The sequence below is a fragment of the Calidris pugnax genome, unplaced genomic scaffold (assembly GCF_001431845.1).
Source record: "Calidris pugnax isolate Ruff unplaced genomic scaffold, ASM143184v1 scaffold188, whole genome shotgun sequence".
Classification (NCBI taxonomy): domain Eukaryota; kingdom Metazoa; phylum Chordata; class Aves; order Charadriiformes; family Scolopacidae; genus Calidris; species Calidris pugnax.
Genome location: NW_015091257.1, coordinates 2,732,034 through 2,744,489, shown reverse-complemented (window position 1 = coordinate 2,744,489; position 12,456 = coordinate 2,732,034). Strand labels below are relative to the sequence as shown.

The 12,456-nt window shown below is 37.2% G+C and overlaps 1 protein-coding gene across 1 annotated transcript in view; it reads left to right on the top strand.

Annotated features, from left to right (window-relative positions):
• OCA2 (oculocutaneous albinism II) overlaps positions 1-12,456 on the top strand; it is a 198,692-nt gene that overhangs the window by 91,031 nt on the left and 95,205 nt on the right. The window contains exons 14-15 of the mRNA XM_014960217.1: positions 1,950-2,088; positions 10,834-10,966. Of these exons, the coding sequence (XP_014815703.1) occupies positions 1,950-2,088; positions 10,834-10,966 (272 nt within the window). The remainder of the gene's footprint in view (positions 1-1,949; positions 2,089-10,833; positions 10,967-12,456) is intronic.

Genomic DNA, 12,456 nt, shown 5'->3' with positions numbered 1-12,456 from the left:
GCAGCTTCAGTATGTTGCACTGCAATGTCATTGCCATGGAGATAAAGCTTGCAGAAAATCCTACTGACTATGAATATAAGGATTTATATTTCCATTAATAAGGCGTAAAACATGATACTTGTTTCTCTCTGCATTTTGTAGTAAGCTGATAGAAAAATTTAATAACTACCCATTTCAAGCTATAGTTTATTTTCAAGATACTTTGTTACTGGAAACTCAAAAAGGCTAACTGTTGTTCACATGAGAAATTATATACCTAGGGTAAGTAAACTGAAGAAGTTTGATCCTACCATGTAGGTAACACATTCTGATGGTTTTATACTTTGGACTTGGCCTTTCTTGGTGTACATCAGAGGTTCTTTCCTCAAGCTGTCACTAGACCCATCAACAAGAAAGAATCACTAAAGGAAAGTTAAGGTTATATTTTGAAACATTTGGAAATCAAGGAGTGATGAAGTTAAAATTACAGATGAAATTGTGGTCTTGTATCACAACTGGTACAATTGGGCTGGTTGTACTACAAAGTACCCTTAAACTTCATAATTTTATGCTGTTGGGGAAATAGTGTATTTTTGCACAGTTATTTTTGTTCTGGAGTTTTTATGTGCTGACATATGTGTCATCTGACTGTTTTTTCTGAGTTTTAAATTGACTTAGTGACAGTAGAAGTATATCAAGTTAAGCTTTTGTGCCATACACTTTTTTCTCTTTGAAATATAGGTTTTAATAATAGAGACTTAGACTGAACAGTAAAGCTCACTCTTCCTTCAGGGAAACGTGTGGCAGGCACTACAGCAATGCAACCCCGAGAAAGCATTCTTGCTGCCCACGCTTCTCTCCTATCCTATATTAGTTAGAAGGGGCAATAATTTAAGTGTGGACTCCATCTGTACACACCGGAGTAAGGTTTTGATGAGCCATGAACAGAAAAGCAGTCGTTTCTCATTGCAAAGAGCTTAGGTGTGACCTTAACTTTCAGCCTTTAATAACATGGCACAAGTTTAAAGTCTGTGTAGTCTTGAAGTGCACTTCAGAAATGAGCGGATTGTGCGGATCTGTGCGTAAATGTAATTTGTGCAAGTTGAAGTAATCTATGTGAAGATTACTGTGTGTAAGTGGGCTCTGAGTTGAATGGATCATGAGGTTACTGAGTCAATCCCGGTATTTGCCACAGCACTTTAAGATGCTCCTTATTAAAGAAGCATTTTAGTTTTTCTTATTAAAGAAGCATCTTACTAAAGAAACATTAAATATTTTTGAACTGCTAAAAAACATTCTGAGATTTGTTTAATAATGAGGAATGTGTATTTTCTGCTCTTGTTGCATTACAAATAGAAATACTCATGGTCAAGCTTTAGAGAAGGGGAAAAATAGGAACAGAATAACCCGGATAAACATGGACTGAAAACTGAAGTCTCTAATAGATGATTCATGGCTAATAGGTTGCCTGCGCAATCTTCTACCACTGCTCCCCACATGAAAGTTAACAACTGATGCTGAGTGCAGAGCCTGTGGTTGCCCAGAATAGTTTTCCATAGGTTAGTGTAGCCTGGGGACCGTGGTTTAAAAAGTTGCAAGATCCTGAAAATTTGAAATGTTATTTTCTGTGTAGTCCAACTTTTGTAATAATTAATTACTTTAAATGAAATGATGTGAAATAAAATGAAATGAAGTTACTTTAAATGATGTTTTAAAAACATCAGTTTTGTTACCATTAACTATTGCATTATAAAAGTAAAAAAACCTATTTTTTTTTTGCATATATATTGTTATAATTACTGTACCACATATACATACAAATAAATATTATGTTTAAAATCCTGCAATTTTTCAGTGAAATGTCTGTATTTAGTACATTTTATAAATTTTAAGATTTAAGGTAATTTAGTGATGGTGCTAGTAATTTAGTGATAGAGTAAGAGGTTAATTTCATTCTCTTTATACCACAGGCTCTGTGAAGTACTTAATCTTGATCCTAGGCATGTCCTGATTGCAGAAGTAATCTTCACAAATATTGGGGGAGCTGCCACAGCTGTTGGGGATCCTCCAAATGTGATTATTGTTTCAAAGGAGGAGCTGAGAAATGAGGTATGTACTGCAAGCTGCTTGGCTACTAAAATTAAGTACTGATGTTGACTTAACGCAGTGTTGAACCTTTTCTTCCCTCAGACAGCTGCATAAACAGAACTAAGTCCACTTTTTCTGCTATGCTATTTCTTTCTTTGTAGGACAGTCAGACAGAACAGAGCAAGCACTTGGGGACAAAATTCTGAAGAAGAATAGACTTTTTGATACAGACTGAAAAGACAAGTTTTGGGGTTTTTTTGGGTGGTAGTGGGTAGGATTTCCTTGTCAATGGCAAAGTGAAGAAGGAAACAAAACAATGGAGGGGTGTAAAGAGAGATCAACAAGTTGGAAAAAAAGAAAAATGTGAAAAGGGAGATGAAAATCCAAACCTTTTTTTTTGGCAGAACAAGCTTTCTCTCAAAAGTGAAATATATTGAGACAGTTCAATCCCTTTTCAGAAATTTCAAACCAGAAAGAATTGCCTATAGGCAAAACCCCTCAACTTGAGAGGCAGCGTTGTCCCTGTAGAGCCATGCCATATATGATTCTGCTGCAGGCACAGACATTGTCCTTCAGCCGCAGCCCGAGGGGATGTGGGGGTGAGAGGAGAGCGGGGGCTCCTCCCCTGCAGCAGAGGCCGCAGCTGGCTCCCACCTCCCGCCAACACTGTGGTGGTATCCCCAGGCTGCAATGACAGATTTTAACTTCCAACACTTGACTCTTCTCTTTATGGATAAAATCACTTTCACTTCATTTTGCTGGATGACTGGTGCCAAAGGGAAGGCTGCGGTGGCTGGTGCTGGATGGGACTGCAGGACTCCTGACACCTGCCAGCAGGACTGTGTCCCCCTTCTCCCACCCACATGGTCCCCTCTGCCCTGAGGATGAGCAGAGCCACTGCTGGCAGGTCTTCACGTTTGCAGCCTTCAGCTTCCAGATGGAGCTGACATTTGAGTGAATTTTCCATGCTTTTAGCTATCCCTGCCACCCCTGAACAGGAGGGCACCAAGTCCCACTTCTGCCTCTGGCACTGTGGTCCCTGGTGTCCTTTGGTGCATCACCCATCTCTGGTGTGCTGAGGGCAGCAGTGAGGATGTCTGCTCAGGATGCAAGGGGCAGCCACTCCTGGGACAAGGCAGCTTTACTCTGCCCCTGCACCATCCTCAACAAACAGCACAATTTAAGGGGCACTAATGTAATGAGCAAGCCTGCAGGAACACCAGACATGTTTTTTATGTTTTGGCCAGGTGTCATAAAAAAAAATTAAAAATTAAAAGAATTCAATGCAGCATATGGGCCAGTGGGAAAATACCTGTGCAAATGGGATGAGGGAATTGTAATATAAAATTATGGATTTTTTTTTTTTTTTGGAGTCCATTATGTTTCTACTGCTGCACCAAAAAAAGGATGTCTTCTAATTAATGGAGTACACTCAAATTAATTAAGTACTGTCCAGGTTGGAAAACATCTTTGAAAGTTCATAGTATTTAATAAAGCGAATGTTTACCTTCAAAATATTTGAAATGTGCTCCAATTAGTTTGTTTGGATGATGACTTTGGAGACTCTGTAATATTCATGACAGAGGATTTGATAGCTAAATTTTACATTTTTAAATATGAAATCTGTGCAACTATTTAAACCTTCTTTTTGAAAAGAGAATAATTAACACCTGCCATGCAGGTAACTTTCCTAAATACTCAGAAACTCGTCATCTCTGTAGAACCTTTAGAAGTGGCTATAAACATGGGAAACAATTAAGCAATCACATTGAAAGGAAACAATTTTACACTGCTCTTGAATGAGATATTGATAATTTTAGCAGGACTCGGATAAATACCCTAGCAAATGTGACATAGCAAATTCTGCAGTTGAACAACCACAAAAACTTTCCAAATGTTTTCACTCTGGGTTGTTTTCAGATCTTTTTTTTTTTTTTGCATCATGGAAATCAGGATGTAATAAAATAGAACAGATTCAGCATAGGACCATGGGACTTTTGCTTCTTCTTTCCTATATTCTCATTTGATATATCTATATATATTAAAAAAAAGAAAGAGAGTCAAATTCCTATCCTTGCCTCCGAGGCTGAGCGACACAGACTGTTTATGTCCTCACTGCTTAGGGCTCACACCCTGTAAAGGAGATTTGCCTGGGAGAGCACTGGGAGGAGTAACTGGATAAAGCCAAGAGTGAGGGCAGGGAAGGAGCTGGACCATCTGGCCTCTTACAGTCAGCACAGTTGAAATAATAGCTCGATTACTAATGTTGTCCACCTGCTCTAGCCTGCTCTCTTTTATCCAGAGGAAGAAACACAGACATTGTCATCTTGTTTCTGAAACTACTTCTAGCAAAGGCTGGTGTGAGGAAGGGTTATATGATCAGCTCCAAATCTGCCTCTAAAATTCTCCTCTTCATCCTCTTGCACTTCTCTTTCAGTGTTATTTCTGCAGGAGGCTGTATAGTGTATTATGCTATGCAAATGATATTTTTTTCTATTTTATTATGGGCCATTGGGAGGAGACTCTTACCGATCTTCCTGAACTTTTACTGTTGCACATCAATCTCTAAAAGCAGCCTAGTAATATATTGTGCAAATTTACAATTTCTTAGGAAGCCCTGGTTTTTAAATCAATACAAGATGAAGTGTAGCCTTGTTATTTTGGGTGCTGTTATTGGGTTATAGCGTTAGAAATGCTTTGCTCTTTGTTTACTGTAGTGCTGGAGAGATTTTTCTCCCTAGATTCTGGGGAAAACTCATGTCATATTAAGAATATTTTATTTAAAGTATGTTTGAATAAATACGGTTTTTGTTACAGTTTGCTCATTAAAATGTAGGGATAAGTCTGTTTATTTGTCTTGAGATGCAAATGGATGCCAAATTTGTAGCAGTGGTTAATTTATAATACTGACATTTCCCTCTACCATCATGCCTGGAATCAGTGGAACATTTGCATAATAGGGGAAGAAGATTTGTTGTACTCTTGCTTACTCTTAACTAGTTGGAGGTGGAAAAAGTCTCTCACAGTAGCATTTATGTTGTGATATCAAGCAAGGAAAATAAGAGATTTCATAAAGAGCAAATGGAAAACTCATTCAGTGAATACAAAATACAAAACTTTTAAAAATCTTTTACTACCTTTAGAGCACTCCTACTGAGTGGCCATTGTTAGCAAAATTTTATTTTTATCTTGAAGAGATACATGCTTCAGACTTTGGAAACTCTGTTTTTATATGCAAAATAAGGCATGAACCAGCTTGAAATGGTCATTGTTTTCAGAAAGTTCTGAACATTAAGTTCTCTATATTTGGGAACTGCACAAGTATCTGCAGTCATACCTTTGAAATCAGAAATTGCTTGTGCTCTAAGCTTAGGCTGTGATTACAAGATCTTTAGAGAATAGATGGTGAATAGGCCTCCAGAGCAAAATGACAGTATGAACATAGTGTGTGCTAGTGTATCTAGCTTTAATCTGTCTAAAACAGGTAATGATAAGAGCAAAGACAGTTTTAGCATGTGCTAGCCACTGGAGTATATCCTCTTATTTACTGTCTCTGTTAGTATGTGATAAAGCTTGTACTGTTAATCTAATGTTTGCTGAGGATTTTTGGTTTTCGGCATCCCACTCAGAGTTATTCCTGCCATGTAAAAGGAATTCCCTGGAAAATGGACAGCATTCAGGTTATCCTGTTCTGCCTTTTGGAGACTTTCAGCCTTCATGCTGAAATTTATCCTGATGCAATATTAGTTGGTTATATTTAATGAAAAATTGTGGTACCAAAAATTTATGAATAGAAGTAGATAATTTTGAAAAATGGAAGAGAAAAAATCCTATATATGAATCTATAAAGGTATTTCAAGCACTGGCAGACTGTGAAATGGATTCCTATAGTTTACTAGGCTATTTTTGTTGAGTTTGCTAGGTACAAGGTTGTTAAAACTTTTAATCAATTTGTAAAACTCCTACCCTTTCTGTCAATGTTTCATTGATTCCTTTTCTCAAAAAAAAAATTAATTCCTAAGTAATGTATATGAAATAAAATTTTTGGGTTTATGGCTGATTTTAGATTCTTTTTCCCATCTCTGCATGTAGTAGTCATTAAAGAGGATAGTACAAGACAAGAAGTAGGGCTGTTAGTGTCTCAGATAAGGATTATTTTCAGGTAACTGTGTTAGACCATCAATGACTTCTGGCTCAGCAACGTCACAAGCAGTTCCTCCTGAGACAATGTAGATCTGTCACTCAGCCAGAAGGGACGTTTAAACCAGTGTTGAAATAATAAATTACTCTTGCTCTTTCCCATTTTATTAATTTTAAAATATTAAGTAAAGGGCATTCTGTCTAAAAGCACAGTATTTGCTGCTCCCTGAATTGTTGCACCTAGCCATAATTTTTGCTTTGTCTTTGCTCTAAAATGGCAGATTTCTTCTGGTAGGGTCTGAATTACTAAAAGTTAATGTCACACCTCCAAAAACAGTAAAAAAATTAAAATAATCAGGATGACAGATAATTAGTTTTTTAGGAAAACAGTATGATACTTCTTCCTAATATAAAATTGATATGTTTGACTTTGCATTTAAAACTATAAACCACGGAAAGATACCCACTCTGTTTCAGCTCTGAATCTGGAGGCAGTGGAACCTTTAGGCTGTTGTCTTGCTAACACAAAATTGTTAGGTTTTCTGTCAAATGGGGAATGGGCGAAGTTTAACACAATCAACGTAGCCTCAAGTAAGGGACATTTGAAGCATGTATTGTATTTATCTGATGGATTGAAATCTCCTGGAAGAAAAGTATTTCTTGCGTATTGTGCATGTCAGTTCTATTTCAGTCTGTTGTGCAGGAAAAAGAAAATCTTTCCAAAAATGACATTTTGTTGTATGCAGCAGGCATGTGGAGCCTTTCAATGTGTTTTTACAGTGCTGAATCCCAGCCCCAGTCATGCAGAGGACTCAGGAGGGATAAAAAGTATTATCCATAGCCACAAAGCATATGAAAGTAGGGTCTGTGGAGATGTTGCGTGCCCTTCCTAGGGCGTGGGAAAGGGAGCAGGAGGAACTGATGAAGTAATTGTGCCACCATCTTGGTATCCTCTGCTGCATCATTTGTATCTGTGGTACAATATAAATGCTTTTAGTCTCTTTAGTCTCTTAAAGTTCTCCAATCTCTTCAAGTTCTCCGGTTCACCAGTTGACTACTAGCTACCTGACAAAGTCTGGTGTGAAATCTGCCTTCTCCCTTCCCCAAAAGCATATTCTGTGTGCTCTCTTTCCCTGGAAGAAATTCTGTGTGATGCAGAGAAAGCATCAGAGTGGCCAGTGGTCTGTTTTTCACCATGAGCCCTTCTGATAAGAGCCATAAAAACTGGTGCACTCTGTAGTCCTCATCCTCCTCATGGCTACAGGGTACATGTTGTCTAAGGCTAGAGATCACCAGGTTTCAGTTTTACACACTGGCACTTGTGGATCACTGCAGGGAGGAAAGCCAGAAGCAAGGGATGGGAAGAGAATTTAGTCCAGCCTCGCACTATAACAGGCAATGCTGTCATTCAAGCTCTTACCTGAAATAAGCATGCTTCATCTTATAAAATGATTTGTCTCAGCTGAATTGGAATGCTGTTCTGCAGTTGCAGCAGAGCAACAGCTTTTCTTTCTCCCCAGGGATCTTGGAGATAAGAAAGATCAATAGGCTGATACCGTGAAGTTTAGCATAATCCTGAATCTCACTTCAGCTACTCTCTTTGGAAAGTTTGGGAAAGGTCCTTGATAGAATGATGAAAAAATCAAGTAGACAATTTTTTTTCTCTTGTGACGGTGTCTCCAAATCACTCTTATCTATGTCAGCTCTTATGTCAAGAAGCTGTGTTAGTCCTGTTTTTTTTTTTTTTTTTAAAGAGTATTGTGATCTCCATCTCATTTAAATTCCTTTCAGCTATCGGTCAGATCTGAGACCTCCTTCTTAACCTCAACATTTTAGTTTGCCTTCTAGGTTGATGTGATTTTCCTTTTCATAGAGAAATTAGTTTTGTGGGTTTCAAGAGGCACATTTCTTGTGCCATAGTTTTTATCTGAGAAGCTCCTGCATTGTGGCATTTCAGTGACACAATTTCTTTGCTCTGAAATTGTTGTGATAATCAAAGCAAGTGACTAAATATTTACACTAGTTTGCAATAAACCACTTCCTTAAATTCAAGTTCAATTAACATATGATGGATACATAACATTTAAACTTATGAGTTTCCAAGAATTCTTTGGGTTCCTATTTCTCTATTTTATTTCCTGCATTAACAATTAGCTTTATGCCCGAGTATCTCTGCAGAGAACTTCTGCTGGCGTACTCTGCCTGGTAGCTGGCATCCTTCTTCAGGACATAGGCACATTGTTGCCAGCCTAAGAAAAGATTCATTCTACTGCTCTTTTTAAGACTAGATTGAATGCAAAAGTAACTTTCTTGGTTCTGGTAATTCTGAGTTGAGTATATTCTAACCACCTCTAATTACTTTATTGCTCCTCAACTAGCTGTTTCCCAGTCATTTCATTTTTCAGAGGATAAAATTCTTTCCAGTTAGATTTAGGCATTGATGTTTTAGCTGGTGTAGCATCAATGTTTATACAGTTTAATTTCTTTCAGCTTCCTACCTCTCCTTAGGTCATTTTCGAGACCACACAAAACTGAATACTCATTTTCCATACTTCCTGCACTGTTTAATGGCACATTGTCAGTACTTGAGCAATTTCCAAACTGTGCTTTTAAGGATTCTGATTTTTCTAGCTAAAATTTTCTCATTTTTCTTTTTTCGCTATAATCTTAGAGGCAACCCATATATATATTTTCAATTTCAAATGGCTGTAATTAAGGAAATATATGGATTTTATATACTTTGAGGACAGATCATATGAATATCCACCATTTGCAGAACACATTTTTTTTTTCCCCTCTATTTGTAAATTTCCTAGAGTTATGAATATTGATTTCATCCTTCATAGAAAAGTCTCCGGCAGCTCTGAATCTTGACTACATGCCCAGAGGCCAATGTTTTTGAGTATTTATAAAAACTAACTTGTAAAATCTGACTTTAGAGATTTCAGACATTTGACTGGCTGACCTATTATGTAGGCAAACTGAATGAAAGTATATTATTTTGCTTTGTGGTATCATGTTTTTCTGTCTGATTCTGAAACTAATCTCATTCCAACTCCCGAAGAGTCTTCTTTCTACTTCCATAAAGAAATGGCAGTAGCTGTGTTATAATGAAAGGCCAGCAAATGAACAGCTATATAGTTTCAGCTTCTAGTGGCTGAAGACTAGAAGAGGTAAGGAAGCTACTATTAAATAGAACTAAGGATGATTTTCTTTAGCTCATGAAGCTGAAACTGGTATTTTTCATAGGATTAAATTCTAATCCTAGGTCTGCATATTTCTGTCTGAGATTTATTTAACTATCTGCAAGCTATGGATTTTTTATTTTTTTGCAGAAGAGCACTAATCTTTATATGGCTGCGAAAGTTCTTTATGACTTTAGTTTCTTGTGTTGATTGTTTTTTATTATTCCCTGTGGTGCAATAGAGAAACTTTTTTTTTCTTTTTTGAACCAGAGACTTTTCCCACGGGACATTTCCACGTAAATTCTTTTAGTAGGAGGTGATAAAGCTGTTTTTAATTTGTCCTGGCATTGCAGAAGGGTCCATAGGTAGCATTCAGGTATTTGGTAAAAGGCAAGCAACAATCATCCTTGTAGAGAGAGAAATAGAGGTGTAGCACAGGAAGATACCATGACTTCCTAGAGTCTCTGGGAAATCAGTGGATGCTCTGAAAATTCAGTTTGGACAGTCTGAGCTATCCAGGGTTTGGACCATGCTTTCTTCCAGGAATCATGGGGCTGCTCTGCTGGGATCACCAGTTCAGACAGCCTCTACTCTGTGAATATAAGACAGTTCCTTGCTAGCAGAGTACTTGGAGCTGCATGGAAAACTCGTGGACAGGCTAGTCATGGCTATTTCAGAAAATACCAGCTCAAAGACTAGCCCTGATCCACCACAGAGTGTATAATGTGGAATCATGGAATAATTCACTTGAAAGGGGTGCTGGAGATCATCTAGTCCAACGTTCTACTCAAAGCATGGCTAACTTCAAAGTTTTAGGACGGGTTATCGCTATTTGTTCCTATTGCTTAAAGCAATAGATTTTCAATATATTCTGCCTAACCTTTTCGAAAACCCCTTCATGAAATGTTTTCATTATGCAAAATGTAAAGGAATATGTCCATTTATTAAGCAGGCAGAAAAAGAAACAGGATGTTGATATATAATATTTTTATTATAGAATAATCTTAGTGAATTTAGATAAAATCCTGGTTCAGATAGAATTATTGTAAAAATCCATGTTGTCATCAGTTTAAAACAATAGCTGGTCATTAAATTTAACTATTTCTGTGATTCAGTGTGATTTAAAAGGAATTTACAGTGATTTAAGTGATGAAAGTGAAAGTTAATGACTTAGTTTATGTTTTTTTTTTTCTGTGTCAGGAACACTAAATGTACCTCAGAATAATTCACAATGCTGTTGCTCTCTGAATTAAATTCAGAATTGTGATATAGCTCGTCTCCTTGAAACAGATGAAATACAGCATATGCTGTACTTGGAACTTACTTTGTTGCCTTATATTTATTATTGATTGCTAAAGTACATATAGTTGAATATTTTTCGTTGTCGGTAATATAGAAAAATAACTGATTTTTAATTTAGGTTTTTTATTTTTATTTTCAGGGATTGGATTTTGCAGCATTCACAGGGCACATGTTTGTTGGCATCTGCCTTGTTGTTCTGGTCTCCTTTCCTTTTCTCAGACTTCTTTACTGGAACAAAAAACTTTACAATAAAGAGCCGAGTGAAATTGTTGGTGAGCATGAAAACATTTTTATTATCATTATATTGAATGTGTGCTAAATAGAAACTGAGTGGTGCCTACTACAATGTTGTTCTCAAATGGAAGTTCTCACTCTCCTTCGGTCTCTGAACATTAATTTTTTAACTAATAATTTTTTTTTAGTCATGATATTTTCTGACTTTTAGAAATGGAAATGTTGCTGGTGCTAGGGTTGAGGTGTTGATATGAATTATTAAATATATTTCAAAATGTATAGGGATATTTTACATCTTTTATAGCCATAGGCTTGAATACCAGGGTGTTCTGAATTGCCACAGATAATATCTGCTCGAAGTGCTGAGTTCACAACCTAGCTTTAGAAATATCCCATGTTTCCCTTATGAGAAGCATAGTGCACTAATGCATTCAGTCATTGCTGGTTTTCTTCCACTGGATTTTTTTAAAGCAGTCTTTTCCAGGTCTGTGGTCAGTGAAGGACATTTCCTCAAGAGCAGAAGAACTTTTCAAGTTCTTTCCAGCTTGTCTCTGTGGCTGTTCCAACCCTAAATTTCCTGGGGGCATAATTTCTATATTTGTATTATTCTGTAGCACTAAATCTATGGGGTTTTTTTTTAGGTTGGTCACTTCAGTAGTTTCTAAAAGTCTTGATAAAGCTGTTTCAATGGCTGTTGAGTATGTTGGTCCCTTTTTGTCTTCATGCTTTTATGCCTTTCTATTCAGTAATTTTTAAGTTTTCATCATTATTCTCAGGCTTCTGTTTGGGTGGTGAAACTTAATAATAACCCCCAAATGTTCACAATTTCTTTACAAGGTAAGAAATTCACTAAGTATAATTTCTTAGCAAGATTTTTACAAAGATAGCAGAGTATAACTGTTTCTTCCCTGGGATTGATGGTTTTTTTCACTTTTGGATGCAGAAGGCACAGGATTCAGGCTTCCACTGACCCTGCAACAGAATTTTTAATATGCTGTACAACATCTCTGAACCTCTGTGTGTGTGTGGTGTGTGTTTAGCATGGGGAGGACAACTTTTGATACAGTTGGTATAACTTGGCTCCATTTGTAATCTGTGGAGAAAGATAAGCCCTTCTAAAGACTGATGTAGCTGTCTACAACAGAACAGATATTTCTGATAAACTTCTGGCAGCCAGAAGTTTACTTCGCTCTTTTGAATCTAAGTGGAGTCCAAGGTGACTAACTCAGTGCCTTCTTGAGAGGTAACTGATTTAGGCAAAATGAGTACCACTTGCAGTGACTTCCCGTGTTCCAGGAAAAGTTACCTTTAAGAGTAGGACTCTATTAAAATAAAGACAGAAATGACAGTCCTCTCCTCAGTGGTTTGTACCGTGTCTTTTGAATCTCATCTGATAGAAAGGTCAGAGAAAAGATTTCACTGCTTAGGAAGTTAGGTCTTGGGCGGACATTTGGATTTGACGGATTTCAGTGCCCATTCAGCACAAGACACACTCAGCCTACCTGTTCACAGCTCTAGGGGCCAAAGT